Genomic DNA, 21,598 nt, shown 5'->3' with positions numbered 1-21,598 from the left:
TAATAAAATAATTTATAAATAATAGTAAAATAATTCGAATTAAAATATTTTAATGAGATATAGAAAATGAGAGAAAAAATTGAATAAAAATATTATAAAGTTAAAATATTGTTAGAATATAATTTTTTTAATATTATGTTTGTTTTGAAATTTGAAAAAATTAAATTATTTTTTATATTTTATATGAAAATTTGAGAAAGTAGCATTGATTAGATAATGATTAAATGAAAAAGTTAAAAATATAAAATTAAAAAATATTTATATTTGAATGATATTTGAGAAGAAAATGAAATGAGAAATTTTGAGATAAGATAAAATCATCTCTATTTTCAAACAATCCCTTGCAAGAAAAATGCTGGATAAATGGATGAATGTACAACGAAAAAAATGAATGCTCACATTTGAGTTAATGTTCGTTGCAGTGTTTATTTAACCGTGCAATTACTTGTAACTCAAACGTGAGTAATCTTTTTTGGCTGTGCATTCTTCCGTATCTAGCTGTGTAAACGAGTAGAGTTTGAGTGATTAACGGACGGTTAAGACTCGAGCTTTTCATCGAGTTGAACTTTATATTCATGAGTTCGAAATTATTCACGAGCTGCTTCATTCTGATAAAATAGATTATTTATGCTATATTTTATAAATTTATCAATAATTTCGGCAAACAATATTTAACTTTTTGTTAATATTTTTATAAATTGTAGTTATACGTATTACGTATATCAATTATTATATTTATAAGACATCAAGTAACATTTTTAGTGTTATGAACATGATCTCTTCTTGTCATTTAGGTCGGTATTTGAAATTTCAAATCAATAAATTTTGTATCGTGAAGAAGAGAAAAATGGTTTCTATTTTTTGCAGGGTTTTATAATTTATTTATGATTTTTTGTTATTTAGGTCAGTTTTTGAATTGATACATTTTGAGGTGATAGTCTGATGCTTTTTCTACTGTAGTAGTGTAAAAATAGCTAGTTGTCGACCAGTATATATATAATTGTTTTTATATATAATTAATTTTTTCATATAATGACTATTCCAAAATAATACACCGAAATGTGCTAGTATCGAAATATTTTATTCCAATGCCTTAACTAGAATGATCAACAAAATGAAATTCAAAACTTTACTTTTAGGTGTTGTTTTAAAACTTGTTTGCTGCCGGTTTCAACCATCACAATAAGTGATGTTGTTTGTAAAATGGGAAGTTATTTATGGACTTCTAAGGGTGTGTGTGGATGTTGAAGTGAGTTGAGTTGAGTTGAGTTGTGATGATAAAATATTGTTAGAATATTATTTTTTAATATTATTATTATTTTGAAATTTGAAAAAGTTGAATTGTTTATTATATTTTGTATTGGGATTTAAAAAAGTTGTAATGATGAGTTGCGATGAGTTGAGGTGAGTTTGGTAACCAAACGCACTCTAAATATCAAAACAAGGGTATTGCTAGATATAATTTTAGGATGTATAAATTCCGCACACTCTCTTTAAAAAAAGTGAGGTCTGTCATTAAAAAAATAAATTTTTTATATGGATCTCAAATTTATCCACTACCAAGTTTCTCACCTTAATACCACTGCAGCCAACTCTATGTGATGATACTTGCAACTACATCACCTTATACCTAGAGATGGAGCATATCACCGAGATGGCAAGATGAAGCTCTCTCTTGTAACTAAGATTAAATAAGTTTGAGCGAGCCCTGGAGGATAACCCATACACTTTATACGTTTTTCTGAAGTCAGCCCATGCACTTCAAGAAGGTGGTTAAGATAACATACCAATCATTTACAAGTGCTCTTGTATGTTTGTATCTTTCTCAAGGTTTGTGACATCAAGTTTAACAAGAATATATCTAATACAGAAATCACTGGTGGGAGAGTTAGGTCTTGAGCAGTGCTACACCGAGGATGTAGCACGAGACCGGTCCTGAGAAGAACAAAAAATTTTATTTATTTTTTTCATTCATTTTTTTATATTCTTAAATATTTAAAAAAATATATTCATAGTATCACTAAAAAATACTTCCTTAATCACTATGTAAAATATATATATATATATCGGATCCAAATATCGATGACTCTAGCATTTTTCTTAGGTTTTTCAGTAATGTTAGATACAGCCGTGAAGTACGTAAGTGTCAATCAATTTTTTTGAAAAATAGTGATCTATTATTACAAAATTAATTTTTTTCATATGAGTATCATATTTACTCATTCTTTTTTAAAATAATTGCTTGACGATTGCGCACTTCATGACGGTAAATATCATTTCTCTAGGTCTTTATCCTATATAATAAGGGGAGAAAAAAGCATCTAGGTGGTAAAATGACATCGTAATTAACGAACACGAAGCCACACCCATCCCAGGTAAGTCCATGGGGACGAAATGCAGATGTGGCTAATCCGGGTTGGTTAACAGCATCTTCATATTCTGGTTAAAATATAGGCTTATATGAGGGGTGAAAAAAACCGGTAATCCAGATCAATTCGGACTGAACCGGTGGATTTGGTCTGGTACCAAGTTTGGTTTGGTCCAATACTGATTTTATTTTTCTCAAAACCGATCAAAATCGGTCCGGTTCCTATTTTCTTTTTTCTAACACCAAACCGGTTCATATATATATTTGTATATGATTTTTTATATCTTATATATAATAAGTGCCAATAAGCAGGCATCTCTTAGTTTATTATTTTTTTCCTTTTTGCCCCTACTTTTATATTTCTTTTTCCTTTGTGTCCCTTGGTCTATCTTTTTTTCCATTTTTGCCCCCATTTTCTATATTTGTTTTCCATCTATGTCCCTTTATTTATCTTTTTTTACCTTTTTGGCCTGATTTTATATTGATTTTCCTAATGTGTCCTTCATTTTTTCGTTCATCCTTTCCCATTTTATTTTCTCATTTTTGTCCTTCAATTGGTAGTTGTTTCTCGTTAATGTCCTTTAGTGAACTTACGATTTGCTCCTTTTTTACTCTCGTATTTCTGCGTTCCATTTTATCCGAATCTAAATTTTCCTTCTTCCGTTTTCCACAGCTTTATAGAATTTTCCTTCTCCCGTTTTCCACAGCTTTCTGGAATTATTTTTTTCCCATCTTTATTGGATTCTAAATTCCTCTTTCCCACCACTTCCACAGTGTTCATCTTACAATATTTTGAAATTTTTTACATTTTTTTAACGCTTCATATTCTTTTTTTTGTCTTGTCTGCCGCTTCAACTGCTCTTTTTTGCCCAATTTTTGTTCTTCCATTTTCTATTAGTTTCTCGATTTCTTTTCTCTTCATCTTTATCAGATTCTAGATCTCTCTTCCATGTTTCGCACCGTTTGAGCCACTTGTTTTTTCTCCATCTTTATGAGATTCTGAATTTCTTTACATTTTTTTACCGTTTCAAAATTTTTTTTTCCCAATTTATTTTGGTCTCTTCTACCGATTTAGCCACTTGTTATAAAATTTTTTTTTTTTTTTATTTTCCCACCGCTTAAACAATTGCTATCAGATCATTTACTTAGTTTTTTTACACCGCCTATGTTTTAGTATAAAAGTAATTGTGATGTTTTATTTTTTCTGCTATTTGCAATCTGATAAAATCACAAATCTAACTGCTGCCATCTGAGTTCTAAATTTTGTTGACTCTACTCTTTCAGTTGTTAATTTTGGAATATATTAGGTATGTTTCTGTTTACTTTTATGCTAAGTTAAATATGTTTCTGTTAATAGAATTGTTAAACATTTATGGCTTTGATATTTCTGAATTTGTTGCCTCCAATACTTTCTATGTATTTATCAAATAATAAATACAGATACATGTTAGAAAAAAATTAGAGTATGAAAAAAAATAAATAAATAAACAGATGCACATAGTATTTGAAGTTGTGTGGAGAATTAAATAGAAATAAATATGTGCATCTGACAAATAAACAATATTATAAAAGGTAAATTCCTAACATAATAGAAATAAATATAAATAAACAGATGTGCATAGTATTTGAAGTTGTACAGACAAATAAATAGAAAAAAAAATAAATAGTACATACATGCATATAAACAAAAAAAATCCCATGTAAAAAAAAAAAAAAATCCAAATATGCAGTACAGTAGATTTGAAGAAGAACTGCACAAGCAACAATAACAAAAAGTGCACAATGAGAAAAGAAATAGAATAACAAAGTAAATTTGTAGTCCAACATATCTGAATCAAACGTGCTCAGGTTTAGAGTAAGAAATAAATCGAGAAATCTGAGACAAAACTATGTAAAGATATGTCCAGGTTCAAAGCAGATGATAAAAATTATAACTTTACAGAACAAATACAATAGAACAGAATCGAACTTTATATACTAACAGATGCCAATAAAAAATTTTCAAATCTAGAATAAAATGTCCAAATATGCTAGAATTTATAAAGATGGGCAAGAAAATAAAATCTACACAAACTTCACTGATGTAACACAAACAAAAAAAAATTAGATTTGGAAAATAAAGAAAAGAAAAATAAATATACAGTGTGTCACATTTGAATAAAAAAATTCAAAGATTTATACTCAACTGTCTACAGTTCTTCAGATAGGTACAAACAAAGCACAAGGTGAGTAAAAAATTAAAACTTAGAGCGTGGCAAACAATGTATGTAGCATTCATCATTTCTGTTGGACTACAAAGACAATAAATGCAAAATAGACAACTGCGACCAAATACAAACACAGAGAGAAAAAAATAGAAATAATATAAACATCTCAGACTTCAAACATCTCATAATTTGGATTTGAAATAATAACGAGTTTAATTAGTAAATAACAGATCCAGAGATTTACAAAAGCACAAAAAAAAAAAAAAAATCAAAACTTTTACACTCCAAACATCTAAGATTTTAGATTTAAGACCATAACATATATGTCGCAAACAAATAAATCTCTGCATCTCATAAAAAAATAATATTAATATATCAAACTTCAAACATCTCAGATTTCAGATAATAACAAAAGTGATGAGTAAATAATAGATTCAACGACTTAGAAAAGCACAAAAAAAAATCAAAACTTTTACAAGCGCAAATGTTGTAGGTAATTTCAATATCTCACAAACAAATAAATCTCTACATCTGACAAATAAATAATATTAACATCTCAGACTTCAAACATCCAAGAAATCAAATTTTAGATAATAACAAATAAATGTCCACATATCACAAAGAAATAATATTGACATCTCATACCTCAAACATATTAGAATTCGTATTTCAGATAATAACAAATGTAATAAATTTTTCTACACAGAAAAAAAAAAACCAACAGAAATGAATCACATCTTGTCTTTTATCTACAAATTTACAATACAAGAAAAAACAAATAAAATAAAGGTCAAACACAAATAAAAAATATGTATATTAATTGAGATGCAAAAAAAAAAAAAAAGGTGAAATTTGAACATATTTTCAAAGATATGAAGATCTGTTCAGATCTATGTGGAAAAAACAGAAGAGGAAACATCAAATAAAACAAAGACAAAATAAGAATTATATCTGAACACGATCTCTTGAAATATATAAAGATGTGTTTAGAAATAAACCCACTTTAGAAAAATTATACATTAGCTTAGATTTGTGGGAAATGATTAACATCTGTTGATTTACCTACATATGCAAGATGTACGGAAAAAAAAACTTGAATGAACAGAAAAAACGAAAGCCAAAAAAATTTACAAATGAACAAATATATATATATATATATATATATGTATATATATATATATATATTTATGAAGATATGTTAAAAAATAAACCCCCTTCAAAAAAATTATACACCAACTCAAATCTGTAGGAAATAAAAAACATTTGTTCATTCACTTACAAATGCACGATGGAAGGAAAAAAATAAACAAAAAAATATGAAAGAACAGAGAAAATAAAAGCGTACAGAGGATGGAAAAAGTAAAAAAAAAAGGGGGGGATACCATGAGATATGAACACGATCTCTTAAAATATATAAATATCTATCCATATCTATATAGGGAAAAAAATAATAAAACTCCAACTTCAAAAAAAAAAATATATAGATCGACTTGGATCTATAGGAACAAAGAAATTAACAGCAAAAGAAATATGAGAAAAAGTTGAAGGTCGGCTCGAATCTGAAGATCTGTAGATGTATGGGAAAATTAAAATTAAAAAAAAATAACAGCATTCGTATCTAAACAAGATGTCTTCAGATATATAAAGATCTGTTCATATTTATAGAGAAAAAAAATTAGACAAGCCAACTTCAAAAAAAAAAAAAGGTACTTCGATCTGTATGTAGAAAACAGAAAGAAAACAAAAAAATTTAAGAAATAACATGTAAAAAAATACTCAATAAAGCAACCAAAACGTTTAAAAAAAAAAAGAAAAAAAAAGGACAATCTTCTGTAATAGAGATATAAAGAAAGAGAGAGAGGGAGAAAGAGATGATAGAAATTGCCTCTATAACCATGTGGAGACACTTGTATTTCGGGGAGAGGAGGGGAGGATCTCGACTTCTTGGAATGGCGAGCGATGGTTAGAGATGTAGAGCGGAGAAAAGGCATAAGCGAGGGGACGAGGAAGAAGAGTGGGGAGAGAAAAGTTTTGGAGAGAGAGATGAGAGGCCGTCGACATAGAGAGGTGAAATCAAAATAAAATTTAGTAATGATGCATTTATACGGGTGGATGTAGAATTAGGGTTTTATTTTTATGCAAAACAATGCCGTTTTCGGTTTTAATTTATTTGTCTATAGTTAAATTGGATCATCTCTTGTAAAAAATATAACAAAAGAAAAATTGGTTTAAAGATTAAAAAAAAAATTGAACATCACATCTTATTACAAATCATTTTGAAATTTCAACTTTAAGTTGATAATAAATTATATTAAAAATATTAACAAAAATAAATTTGTAAAAATATCAATTTCAATATTCCGCAAAATTTAATTGAAAATTGTAAAATTTTATTCTAAATATATAGTCATTTTTGTTTCAAGAATATGACAATTGTTCATAAAATTTTAATAAGCAAATATTAACAAATTATATTATAATATGTTAGCAAGGTCTTATTTAAGAAACAATAATATATTATTAAAATGATTGTATTATCTTTTAGAATATATTTTTTTGCAACAGACTTGACGTTGCTTTTGTACTTATCTTGTTGTTGTTCATTTTGCTGGTTGCTGATCTGCTCTATTTCTGCTGATCATTTATTTGTTCCCATCTCTAGGTATGTTTTATTACTATCCATACAAATAGATGTCATTTTCTGTAGTGTATAATATTTTATGCACTCATTTGTTTGAAGCATTTTCCAAGTATGCGAAATTGTGATTACTAATTAAAATTAGTAAATACTTGTTGAATGTGTATTTAGATTTTTATTTGTGAATTGTTTGATATTATATTAGTTGATTTGATTTTAATATTAAGCATATATTGTTGATTGGATGATGTTTCTTTATGCTTTAAATACAAATATTTGCATTGTTGTTTATTTTTTACAATATTGTTTCTATGTTTTGTATGTCTACATGTTTGACAAATTATTATTCTCTTTTTTTTAGTTTCCCAAATTACTGAGACATTCACAACTCATAATAAGAAGGCCACCTGGTAGGCTTAAGATGAAATGGAGGTTGATTGGTATGAAATGGAGATGGAGGATGAGAACTTCTGAATTGTATTGTGAATATGATTTTTAGTTTCCCAAATTACTGAGACATTCACAACTCATAATAAGAATGCCAACTAGTAGGCTTAAAATGAAATGGAGGTTGGTTGGGATGAAATGGAGATGAAGGATGAGAACTTCTGAATTGTATTGTGAATATAAAACAGTGCATATTCTTAAATTTAGTAAAATGTTGATTGTTTGTTATAATGTGGCAATACTATACTTTTATCGATGCATTTAATTGTTCAGTCTTAATGCAGTGATAGACATTCTTGGTTGGATTAACTTTTTTACGTTGTTGTTTTCTTATTTTCTTTTAAAAGATGGAGATTGGATGTTGGTTGGGATGAAATGAAGATGAAGGATGAAAATTTGTTAAATGTGTATTGTGGATTTGGAAAAGTGCATGTGGTTAGAATTAGAACGTTAATTGTTTGTTACAATTCAATTAATGTGGTTAGTTTGGATGAAATGAAGATAGAAGATGAAAAAATGTGATTTGTGTATTGTGGATTTAGAACAGTTCATGTGTTTGGATTTAGAATGCTGATTGTTTATTAGCTTCAATTAATATGCTAATTTTGAACTTTTATTGATGCATTTAATTGCCAATTTTAACGCAACGATCAACATTTCTCGTTAAAGGAAAATTTATGATGTCTGATTTGCATCAGCTATTTTATTACCTATCAAGTGGGAACTGCCGCAAAACTATTGGGTAAGATAAAGATGAACAATTTTTATACTATAATTGCAAAGAAGTAAAACCTTCACAACCAAGGTAAATATTCATCTTGATATTTTGAAGTTAACAATTTCTACATTATAATTATAACATACTATTTGCTAATATCAATAACTAATAATTTATTTATTATTCCTAGATCTCGAATCTATTTAGAGGCATTTGATGACAGTGCCTCAATCGCAATAGTTGCCTTTGAAGCTGCAGTAGAACAAATCTTTGATTGTACAACAACAAATCTTGTACAACATGCAGAGGAGGTAAGATTTGTACTTTTAAGCACATTTAAGAAATTTAAGAAATTATTTTTTTATATGTTTTATAATTACAGGATGATCTTTCGAATATAGAGAATATTGCAAATAGAATTAAAAATAAAGAGTGGATGATTATTTTGGACACATTTATGAATGAATTTGGAAAACTACACCAAAACAAACTTAACGTATTATCTGTTAATAATGTGCCTGAGACAACATAATAACTATTTCAAAAATTTTCATCTAGACTTCCATTTATTGTGATGTATAGCTACAAGAATTCATATGTAATTGTAAATGTGTTTATAAAAATTTTTATCTTATAATTATGAAGTAGCTCTTGCTTTATATTTTTTTTGCATTTTTATCTCTACCTTTATATCTATTTTCCCTCTATGTCCTTATTACCATTTTTGCCCTTGGTTTTGTATTTGTTTTTCTTTTCTATCATTGGCCTCTGTAATTTTATTTTTCCGTTTTTTACAATTTTATTCGTCTTTTCTATCTTCTTGTTTCTTGCTGAGTCTTTACTGTATTTTCTACTGAGAGTCTTTTGGATCTAAAATAGAAAATTGTGTAGCTGTAAATATGTTGTTCAATGAGAAAATTTTAAAATATAGACAAAACTATTACATTTCATAATTATATATATTAATCTATTTTTTTATTATTACATATTTTTACAAGAAATTTTTATTTTTAAAAATATTTTTCATATCTTTGCAATTGGACACACGTGCAATGCACGTGTATGCCCTTGACTAGTTATATCTAATTTTTGTATATACTAATGTTATATTATATGATAAATTAATAATTAATATAATATTAAATTTTAAAATGTTTTATCATTATAGTCTATTGTATTAATAGTTATACTAATGCTATATCACTATATATTTTAATATACTATAATATATCACTATAGTCTATAATACATTTATAATATATATTATAATATACTATAATATATGATGAGAAATCCTTAGCACCAGTCGATCTAATATTTTCCAATTAACAGCCCACCACTACTTAAGTGACACCTAAACTTTCTACCACAACCTTCATGTATATCCTCTACATTTGATTATCAACTATTGGCAGATTCATGTAATCTGAAAAGCTCTCTCTCTCTCTCTCTCTCTCACATCGGTCTTCGTCCCCCTGTTTCTTACTTTTCTTTTTTCAATTTTATGGTCTTCCTTCTACTCTCCCTCCTATCTCCTTCCAAGCAACATCTCCTCGCAGCCTTGCTGGCTTGTATATATCCTCACTACAACACTTTTCCCACCCACTCACTACAGAAGAAGCGAAGAAGACTTGTAATTTTTTGTTTTGGTTTTTTGGTAGACTCCCTCAACTATGGTTGTTGGCAATCCCAGCGCACATCCAAGATCGATTATGATCCGGGAGGTCTGGGCGGCTAACTTGGACTCTGATATTGGTTAGGAAATTTTTCCAAGTTCAGCTTAGGAAATTTGATGTTGGTTCTTGAGAGGCTTTTATCCGGTCGAATTGGATTTGAATGCCTTAACGAAGCATTGATTTCTTTGGTTATTTGTATTTAGCGTGCCCAACTCTAGATTTTTTTTGAGAAATAATTTCGATTTTGGACTTCTATCTTTTGAATCAAAGTTGATAATTCTCCGGTAATGGTCATTTCTATGACTTTCCTATCTCTCTTTCTCAACTCTTCTATCTCTCTCTCTCTCTCTCTCTCTACGACTATCGAATTGCATTTGGGTCATTCTCTCTCTGAAAATGACTTTTCCTCCATCTATGGCCTTTTGCAGAAGACTCTTGAATCAATTGTCAAAGGTGTTAAAGTTAGTAGAAGCCATTTGGATAGAGAATGGAGGAGAGTTTAGCAAAAGGTTAAGAAATGGACAAAGAACTGAGTGAGAAGAAAGTTTTTTCTAAAAGCTGAAAGCCCGAAAGACCATTAAAAGCCTCAATCCATGTGGGTGCTTAGAATCGTTTTTGTGTGGTGAAGCCTATTTATCTTATTGCATTTTTCCTTACGCAGCAACCACTGAATGGACGGCTGCTCTTAGGCGTATATTAGCTCAACCGTTGCAAAGCGGGCCTTATATATTATCGCTATATCATTATATACTATAATATACTATATTATATATACTATATAATATACCGAAAATCAGACCGAAATCGATAAAACAGAAAATACCAGTTTAGGAATGTAATCGGTGCGGTACCAATTCTTCAAATTTCAAAACCGATATATATCGATTTGATTCTAAAATATATTCGAAACAGGACCGATTACACCCCTAGCCTCCTACAAAGAGTTTTAAGGCTCATTTCAACATTTTGAATATCTTAAAATATCTATAAATAATAGTAAAATTATTTACGTTAAGATGCTTTATTAAATTTTAAAATATTAAAAAAAAAGTTAAATAAAAAAATATTATCAAGTTAAGAAATTATTTGAATATAATTTTTTAATATTATTTTAATTTGAAATTTTAAAAAAGTATTATTTTTTATATTTTATTTAAAAGTTTGAAAAAATTTTATTGGGTTAAACTTTATTTTTAAATAACGATTAGATAAAAATTTAAAAATTCAACTCATCTCATCTTATATAATCATTACAATTTTTTCAAATTTCTACACAAAATAAAATAAACAATTCAAATTTTTCAAATAAAAAATTATTAAAAAAATATATTCTAATATTTTATTTAATTTTTTTAATTTTAATCTCAACTTATCTCATCTTATCTACAAAAACAAACTAGGCTTAATGTCCACAAAAATGGATCCCGATTATTTATTATTTATTATTTTTTTAATTTAATGATCCTTTGGGTGCACCACGTAAGAAGTATACAAAGAGAGCCGCTAATCAGAAAAAGGACAAGGAAGACAAAACCCATAAAACTACCCAGGTAATCCACCCTCCTAACAGTAATACTACCGAAAGCCCTCAACAAAGAACATGAGTCAATCTGCTCTAGCATCAAGACCGACCCACATAAAACCAACCCCACAAACCAGAACTTCAAGACATACAAGACAAACAACATGAGTCAATCTGTTCTACCACCAGCTGAGGCTCCCATTGATATACCATTTCCTTGCCTCTTTCCACGGCTTGAGAGTCAGCCTCTGGAATCATTAATTTTTTTTTTTTTTTTTTGACAAGCAAGAAAGACACTTTTATTCATCCGGTGAAATAGCCGAAACCTACGTAGGAAATATACAAAAGAAATGCCTAATTACATTCTAGAAGCAGAAAACAAAAACAAAAATTCATAAGCAGACCCTCCATTAAGTACAATAGCAGAAAACCATTGAAGTAAAGAGAACACAAAATTTCCAGATTTCCTCTACAACACGCTCCTTATTGTTAAAGCACCGCTTGTCCCTTTCCCACCAAATACACCACAAGACACAGAGCATTATTAACAGAGTATGCCTCTGGAATCATTATTAACAGAGCATGCCTATCTTTCGGATTTGTAATAAAACATACTAAAAAATATATGATTGATAACAGTAAAACTTTTAAAGAACCATTTATCTTCACCGATATTCTTGAACAGGATGACAAATCACCTACCTACCCAGAGTCCCATTACATTGTTCAACAGCCATCTGAGCCCAGGATTGTTTCCCAAAATATTTAAGCCACAAGGTCAGTTTCAACAGCAACCATGTTAGACCTATGCATTACAAAGAGAGTCACAAATGGATGATTCATATATAAGTCGAAAAATGATTCAAACACATAGTATACATGTATACTATAAGAATGCAAAATTCACTAAAACTAATGGGTGCACCACATAAGAAGTTTACAAGAGACCCACTAAGCAGAAAAAGGACAAGGAAGACAAACCCAAAATTCACAAAACTCCCCCAGGTACTAATCCGCCCTTCTAACAGTAATACTACTGAAAGCACCCCAAAACACAACACCAATCAAACTGTTCTAGCATCAAGACCGACCCACATAAAACCAACCCCACAAACCAGAACTTCAAAGACATACAAGACATTACCACCAGCTGAGGCTCCATTAAGAATTGATATACCCTTTCCTTGCCTCTTCCACGGCTTGAAATTCAGCCTCTGGAATCATATTAAATAGAGCATGCCAATCTTTCGGAATGTAATAGAACATACTAAGAAAAATATGATTGATAAACTTCTAAAGAATCATTTATCTTCACCGATATTCTTGAACAGGTGACAAATCACCGACCTACCCAGAGTCTTATTACATTGTTCAACAGCTGTCCGAACCCAAAGGATTGCTTCCCCAAAGACTTTTAGAAGCAAGGTCAGTTTCAACGGCAACCCTGTTTGACCTATGCATTACCAAGAGAGTCGCAAATTGATGATTCATGCAGAAGTCGAGAAATGATGAGTTGAGCAATTCAATAGAATGAATGGAAAAAGAACAAAATCATCAATCCATCAATCTAGAGAACGATAGCAAATAATGAGCCAGCAATGGAGAAGAGAATGTATGTGGGGGGCAACCTCAGATAGCTAGAAATGAAATAACGAGGTAAAAATGAACAGTCAGGACAGATATACTAAAACAAAAAGAGACTTTCTGTCTGTGTACACGTACAAAATTCACACTAGAAAAGATTCAAGCCTGGGTGCCAGCCAAAGCTTTCATCTGAATGTGATTGCTATCTGCTGTAGTGGCAGTGGTGGGTAAGGTCTGGTACGATCCAAGCGATCTCCTGATGCCAAGGGTCTTGGCAACAGCTGCGTAAGTGACCATCACAATGAGGACGACGAACATGACATGAACCACAAACACGAGATCCAGAATGGCGACGGCCCTCAACTGCGACTCCTCCAACTCGCACTTGGTGGAGCCCTCGACCCCGCTAACCACGTCGAGCAACCTGTGACAGCCTTCGGGGATGAAGGCGTCGACGTAGAGGGAGAGGCCGGTCTGGAGCACCCAGAGACCCTGTAAGCAGAGGGTGGCGGAGAGGGCGACATCGGCAACAAAGAGCGTGGGGCGGCAGGCGAGGAGGAGAGAGACGAGAGAGGCGAGGGCCGAGATGCGGGCGGAGAGGGAGTCGCACTTGGCCTGGAGAAGGGAGGTCTGGACGGAGGCGGATGAGGAGGAAACGGAGTAGTGTAAGAAGAAGAGGGCGGAGGCGATGGCGAAGAAGAGGTCAGAGGGGAGAGGAAGGAGATCGGAGTCGGAAAGGAGGAGTGAGAGCGAGAGGAGGAGGAAGAGGAAGAGGACGGCGGCGGACTGGAGCGAAGTGAAGCGGTGAACAGGGGTGTGGCCCTTGAGGAGAGGATCGGAGTCGTAAGAGATGAGGAGTTGGTGGAGGAAGGCGATAAGAAGGCAGAAGAGGAGAAGGTAGAGCTGAAGGTGTTTGAGGCGGTGATGATTGAAGGGATGGAAGGGCTTGGCCGAGTAAGACTGAGGAGATTTCAGGTAGTTGCGGGTGGTGCTGATGAGGTGGTAAAGCCCTAATGACAACAGCGCCGACGAAAAGAAGATCTCGTAGACTAGGGCTGCCATTGTTTGTCAACCCCTCCCTCTCTATGTATGCTGATTCCCCTCCAATTTATTCATTCAAGCCCTAACTTCTCTGAGTGCTCATTTTTAATCGATTTCAAAACCTAACAAACCCACCATCCGTACTTCCATTTCACTTCACACGAGAAAGCCCAGCCTCGGCCGACGGATGCTTTCTTTAGCCCATATAAGTTTCTTCTAGTGTCTTTGTCATGTGTGTATTCAGTTCGACAGTCCTAAGGAAAGTTTTGGGACGGGACTCAACCTGTCGGTCCACTCTGTTTATTTTATTTAAGTAGTGCTAAGTTGCTGCTAAGCATTACTGGCCCATTAGTATAAATTTATCTTTTTATTTTTTTATTCATAATTTTTTTATCATTTTTAAACATTTTTAAAAAATATAAAATATATCAATACACTAGTTAATTCCTTAATTATCAAGTAAATAAAAAATGAAAAAAAATTAAAATATATGAAGTGTCAAAATAGCATTTTCCTTTTTATTTTGAGACCAACTGGTGGGTACATTTAGATCGGACTGTAATATTTTGGTTCGATCGATTCATTCATGTTGGGTTTATGCAAAATGGGCCATTTTTTTTTATTAAAGCCCCAACTTTCAAAAATTAGATATAAAATAAATTGGTCTGTATTTATTTTGGCCCAACTAAAAAATGAGCCAAAAAATTTCCAATTTTAAAAATGGCATATATATCAACTATTTAACTTTATTTGTCAATTTTGTTTTTGAAAATAGGTTGTCACGTCATTGAAGCATGCGACAGCTCGCACAGATGGCAAGAGATCACGTTGCATAAAAATGCACATAGACCACAACAAGCCACAATCTCGCCCACTCCCCCCCCAACCCTGTCGTAGGGAGTAGGATGTGTAGAGAAGCGTGTCCAAATTCAATGCGGCGGCATGATGTCCTGAGTAGAAGGTAACCGCCTTGCCACATACATGGCACCTAGTACGACGCATGAACACATCACTGACATGGAGTGTGACCCACCTCAGCTAGGGTATAAAAGCCCACACCCAGGTTTGAGAGGGGATATGGGGATCTCATCAAAACTAGCATTTCTTTATCTAGAGTACGATATCCCTTCTCTTACTAACTTGGGCGTCGAAGGTGTCACTCACCACTTCGAGCCTTCACAATTGTATGTCTTGCCGGTGTGGCCGTGTGGGCGAAGGAAGTTGTAATACTCAGGCCCAACCTTGGCCCAGGCCCATAGAGAAGCCCAATAATGGAGAAAAATGGTGTCGTTTCTAATAAGTGGGTTTATTTTTTTCCCTCGCTTTTCTCCCCCATCCAAGACGGTTTCCTTTTTTCCCCCAGATTTCTCTCCCTTATTTTTCTCTCTTCCCTGATACTTCCTCTCCCATTCACATCACAGTTCAACTCTCCCTCTATCTCTCAGTGCCCCATCTGCTCATGCCATCTCAGTATATATTCCACCCCCATAGTGCGCCTTACCTCCACTCAATTCAGAGCCAACAACCAAAGACCCCTGCAATCCACCCATGTCACAACTCAATCAGTTTACTCTACAAGCCTTAATCATGGCAACGCCACTATGAACCTCACCACCATCACGCATCGAGTAAGCCACCAGTCTTTCAAAGTCACTGTTTTATAATAAAAACAACCAAATCAATCGAGAGATCACCACGAAACCGACGGGAACAACTAGAGCAACTCCAACACCGAGAACCACCAACAGAGCACCACATAGATTCAACCCAAATTTGCCACCCAAAACGAGCGGTCTCACACCCGAGAGCCACTATGCAAGGCTCTTCTCAATACCCTGTTTCCTACACCCATAAAAAGAGCACCCCTCCAACGCCACGATAGAAAAGCCAGCAAGCCAAATGGCCACCTATGCCACTCAAATCAGCCTCTTGACCACTGTTGCATGTTGAAGAAGCTTGGAGTACTAATGATAATGCTGATCAATGTAACATTTCATCTACACCGTAAATCATACATCCATCACAGCCATGGTGCCTTTGCACCACTTCAAACAACCATACCCAACCTCGTGTTGCCACAAAAACCGCTGACCGCCACCCTCTTCCATTGCCTCAAGGTTTGATACCACCAGAACTAACTCCCTTCTCTCTTTGTACTCCACCACGATAAAAAAGCACCTTCAGCCACAGTGCTGTCGACCTCCTTGTTAGGGACCTCAATCTAGTCTCTAAACATTAAGGTCCATAAACTTGCCTTGTCTTGTGTTGACTGAATGTCTCTTACCAACTTGCTTGGCCTTGAACGAATGATGGCAATGGAAGGTCCCTAGGTTGATAGAGGTATGATTTTTAGTGGTGGAAAATTGATGATGATGATGTGTTGAGGTGATCTAAGTGATGAATTTGTGTGTTTGATGCAATGTGGAATGGCTTGATGATGGTCCTTGGTGTTGGCGCCACTTGGATGATGCTTAAGGTTGGTATGGTGAAATGAGGCTAGGGTTTGGATGGTGACTAAGGGGGGATTACGAAATTGGAAGGAGATGGATTAAGGTTGGCGTGTAGGATGATATGCTAGGGTTTGGAAGGATGTAGATGAGTGAGGCTAGGATTCCTAAATTGTAGGAGACAATTTAGGGATGAGGGATTTCGGTTATGGAAGAAGATGAAGGTCTTTGGTGGAATTGAGTGGTTCTAAGGTTGTTCCTAGAATTTATGGATTGGAAGGTGTAAGATGAAATCCTAAATGATAGGAGATGATTTAGGGATTGGTAGGGTTTCGGCTAAGGCAAGAATGGAAGGTCTTTTAGGGTTAAAATGAGTCTTAGGTTGTTACTAAAATATAGTGATTTGGATATGGAAGATATGGTGAGGATTCTTAAAATCTAGGAAACCCTTATGGGACTCTAGGGATTTCGGCTAGGGCTATTGTGATGGAGGAAGATTATGTTTTATGAATATGGAAAATAAGGGAGATATATAATTGGATTGATGGAGGCTTAATATGTGTTTGTTGGGTGAGAAAGTGCAAGAAAATGTATGAACAAACTAGAAAACATATGAACAAACAATGGATAATTGGATAGTGAATGGAAAAGATTCATAAGATAGATAAAGGAAATCAACACATATTCACAGATTGCAAGGTGATGAAAAAGATAGATAAATGAAACAATATTTATTCACGAATTGCAAGGTGATGGTCCTCTCCTTGGGATTCACGAATTGCACCCAAGAAGCCCCTGTGCAAAGGCATCGAAATGATCTCAAGAATAAACAAACCATCCATAAAGAAATTTGCCAGAAGATGTCGAGGCCTGGCCCGTGAGGCTGTTGAGGCATGTCAGTGGCAGTGTCGAGGCATGGGCGATAGGGCTATCCAGCCTTGTCAGTTACAATGTCAAGGCATCAGCCATGGGCCCGTCAAGGCTTGTCATGGCATGGTTGGCAGCTTGGACATGGGCCACTAAAGTTGGGGTTTTGACACTCCACTCAGATCCGCCGTCACGAGTTGCTCTCTTGGTAAGTCTATGACCTCCGTCGCACTATGCTCTCCTCTTGTGACTTTGCTATTCTCAGAAAATATGGCTTGCCTTTCGTGATATTTCCGTAATATATGTCTATAACAAAAGCTTTGTGTTATTACAAACATGCCACTCATTTTGTCGTGTACCCTTCTGTAAAACCTAAAAACAGATGCAACTTGTGTTTCTAAATCGGGCTGGGTTATTGTCACATGAAGCTTGTAGTTTAATGGTCGCCAGTCGAGCCTCCTCCAGCTTTGACAAAGTGATGGAAATATCCTTATCATCTGAGACAACTCTCCATATGGCATGAATAAGAAATTCTTAGTGAATGGCCTTACCCTTAGGAAATTCCCAACCCCGGTCATACACTAAGAAGAAACGTTTGGACCCATCTTTGACGCGAGAAAAGTATGTCTTTAAACGAGTAACCTAATTCAGCGTTGTGCCTAAAAACTACACAAGTTGTCTTCAAGCCGCAACACTCCGTGCATGTGAAGAAACTAATGTTTTGAATACCGTACCGGATGCCGTATTAGTCAAAGCACTGGAACGAAATATTTCGGTACCGGTACCGTTTCGTGTACCGTTTTGGGATAGTCGATATATGAATAAATTATATATATAAATATATGTATATAAATTATATTTCAAAATAATAGTCTATATATAAATAAATTATATATAAATACATATATATAAATTATAAACAGCCTAGTTTGAATTAGGGGTCAAAAAATGAGCTTGTAGTGTGAAAAAATGAAAAAAAAAAATTAAGATCGAAATATCGGCCTGTACACAGGCCGAAATATTGGCCAGTACGGCTAGTACAGGTCGGTATTTGGGCTGATACGAAATATATATAGTACCTGTTCCGGCCCAGTGGCCGGTACGGAAAATACCGGTTGTATCGGCTGGTACGGTACGATATTAATAACAGTGGAAGAAACTCCTTGGTTGTCAGATCTTGATACTCCTAGCCCCTAGCCTCCAATACCATGTGATAGACCACGCAGCACGAGACTAGGATCTGCCAAGCGTTCGGGTGAAGTCGAGCAGGGGCAAGTTGAATATATCCAGAACTGCCCGCACGGACAGACAAAAGGGAAATTGCAACCCATTTACGAACATCGAGGGAATAATAAAGCCACCCTCTCAGCAAAGCCATCTAAATCCATTGCCCCAAAACAAGGTTCAGGACCCTCCAACACCACAGAATCAGGGATGTCATAGGACCCTCTTATCAAGCAAAGATTCGCTGGAGAGGTCGTAGAGGATTAGTTATCATAGCGAGCTCCCACAAACCTAAAGGTGAGTATAGCCCTCAACTTCTCCATAAGAGTCCTCAGGTTGGATAGAGCATGAGCCCTCAAGGCGGGCACAACATGAGCCCTTGGGCCAGAGCGTGTGATGTACTTAAGAGCGATTGACAAGTTAAAGATGGAGAAATAAGGTGACTGGAATCGTAAATAGCAAAAGAGGGAAACGACAAAGAGTCTAGAAGGCTGAGCAAATGAGTGAGAGAACTCACAAATGAAGCAAAAAAAGAGGAAACTGAAAAGGATGAGGAAGCTGGGGTTTAAATAAGGGCTCACGATATATGAACTGCCCAACACCTGTAGGAGATAGGAATCGTAAGAAAGGAAATATAAAAATTGAATCTTGAGATCCTCATTGCACGCAATGAAGGTGGATAAATTGTCACACGAAACCGTAGACACGAAAGAGGGACTCACTCGCGTGACGGACGCGAACCAATCCATCAGAAGCAGGTTGAGCTTGACAGTTACTTGATGACCCATATGCAAGGAGGGCTACTAACGATTGCCGCATGTGTGGCCCACCACATCGCCTAGACAAAGTCTGAAGGCAAGGCAGGAAAACTTTAACTTCTCACCATACGTGTGCTGCGGGAATTTGCTGGGTAACTGAGAGGGGTGTTTATTCCAACCGTTGAGATTCCCCTCCTCAATGGCCCATCTAACTATGGACAGCTCGTCTCTCCATATTAAAAGGATGAAGACCGGAGCCCAGCTTACGGGTACACGTCAGAAAGAGGTTGTCACATCACTAATGCACGCGACAACTCTCATGGGTAGCTGGAGATCACACCACATTAAATGCATAGAGACGATAACAAGAAACAATCTACGTGAAGACTCACATTTCTCAAAAAATCATGTAGTGGGTGCACTCCCCCCCCCCCCCCCCCAACCCACCTACCACAGGGAGTAGGACTGATCAGCTTTTAATTTCAACTTCCAAGCATAGAAGCTGCCAAAGTAATACAAGGGTAAATCTCAAGATCGATTTCACAAGGACAATAGGAATTAAGTAGACATTTCATATTCGCAAGACAACATATTACCGTTTATGGTGACAATAAATTTTTAAAGGATAAGAAAACATTAAACTAAATGATCTAGCAATGAACAAAAAAAATAAGAAATGAGAAATAAATTCCAAAGGGTAACCACTAACTATATCGACACCAAAATGGGGCTATTTACTAAGGGAGTGTGGATTGAATCAAGAGTGAAATTGTTGGCTGTTCTGGAAGTTCGAGCATGAGTAAAGCTGAAAATAAATGTAAATCTATTTTTCTAAAATTACTAAGAATCAAGAGATTTAAATGAAATGTATAGAGGTTGACTTAAACTTGTAAGAAGCAATAAAACAAACACTTGGGATTCAATTTTCACCCACTGATTTGGTGATGGATTTACTTCTCTTTTTATCTTCTCTCAACCATTCTCTCATTCCTAGAAATCATGGTCGGATAATATAGTAATGAACTACAACTTTTTAGTATAATAAAACCACTTGACAGATTATCTCACAACTGAAAAAACAGTGAAAGAAAACCATCAAAGTCTTGTTACTTGGTCAAGTATCAATTGTGCCTTTACGTCTACAACTGAGCTAAACCAAGAACAAAGAACTTCAATCCTTTCTAAATGCAAATTGAAAAGTAATCCAACAAGTTAATCATCAAAATCACAAAATATCAAAGAAAATCCAACCCCAAACAGTCATGGGTTACTCCTTGAATCCCAAGCTAAATATCTAGCCTATCATCTTTAGATTAACAAAACGCCCAAAAGGATTAAATTCTAACATCTCTATCTACTGCTCCAAACAAAAATTGCAGGAATAAAAATAAATAAAAATGCTGTAGCCGAAGGTTCCTCCCAGTAAAAGCAAAAAAATAAAACCAAAGAAGAAGAAAAAAAGCACCGGCGCACAGCAAAAATCTTCCTTTTATACTGTGTATCCGTCTCGTTCTAGCTCCCTTGCGTTTCACGTCTCCAAGTCTACATTTTAGTCCACTGCCCGCGTGCGTGAATCTGCTCAAGCCACGTTCCAGCCTGCCTTTTTTACTCATCTGCAGTGCGCTGCTCTCAGCCCAGCATCTCGCGTGAGTGGGTTTGCCCTGCGTTTGGCTACGATCCAGCCTCCATTGCAGTGCATTTCGTGTGATCCAGCCCCTGCATTTCTGCGTGGCACGCGTTGCTGTGTAGCCCAACTCCAATATGCTGCTCCACTTCCGCACTTGAGGACGCCTCCATTTCTGCTCTTTTGCCGTGCGTGAATCTGCCCAGCACTTGCTGGCAAGTGACCTAGCCTTTCTGCGTGATACCCCTCTCTCTTTCATGAATTAGCACACTTCATCTTCCAAAAATGCCATCTGCTCTCATCCTTTCCATAAATGCCCTGCACATATAATTATGATATGAGTGTTTAATTATTTTAGAGGCAAATGTGAAACTTTTGTGTAAAAAATATTGGCATCCATTGACTTGGAGTCTGATACTAAAATTTGATGTGTAATTAAGTTGCTTAACTCTTATTTGATGAATATATCATTCGCTT

The 21,598-nt window shown here is 34.6% G+C and overlaps 1 protein-coding gene across 2 annotated transcripts; it reads right to left on the bottom strand.

The window, feature by feature from the left end:
• Window positions 1-11,856: 11,856 nt before the first annotated feature.
• On the bottom strand, window positions 11,857-14,439 carry LOC121250174. Of its 2 annotated transcripts, none has more exons than XM_041149166.1 (2): window positions 13,299-14,439; window positions 11,857-11,902 (listed from the first exon to the last, which is right to left on the bottom strand). In XM_041149166.1, exon 1 carries the CDS (start codon window positions 14,220-14,222, stop codon window positions 13,320-13,322), a length of 903 nt encoding a protein of 300 aa, XP_041005100.1. In that variant the 5' UTR covers window positions 14,223-14,439; the 3' UTR covers window positions 11,857-11,902; window positions 13,299-13,319. The 2 variants fall into 2 exon arrangements, with proteins under 2 accessions (XP_041005100.1, XP_041005099.1); XM_041149165.1 differs by lacking the exon at window positions 11,857-11,902 and adding an exon at window positions 12,459-13,029.
• Window positions 14,440-21,598: the final 7,159 nt, after the last annotated feature.

Source organism: Juglans microcarpa x Juglans regia, chromosome 2D (genome assembly GCF_004785595.1).
Source record: "Juglans microcarpa x Juglans regia isolate MS1-56 chromosome 2D, Jm3101_v1.0, whole genome shotgun sequence".
In the NCBI taxonomy this organism is placed as follows: domain Eukaryota; kingdom Viridiplantae; phylum Streptophyta; class Magnoliopsida; order Fagales; family Juglandaceae; genus Juglans; species Juglans microcarpa x Juglans regia.
This window is presented reverse-complemented; position numbering and strand designations above follow the sequence as displayed.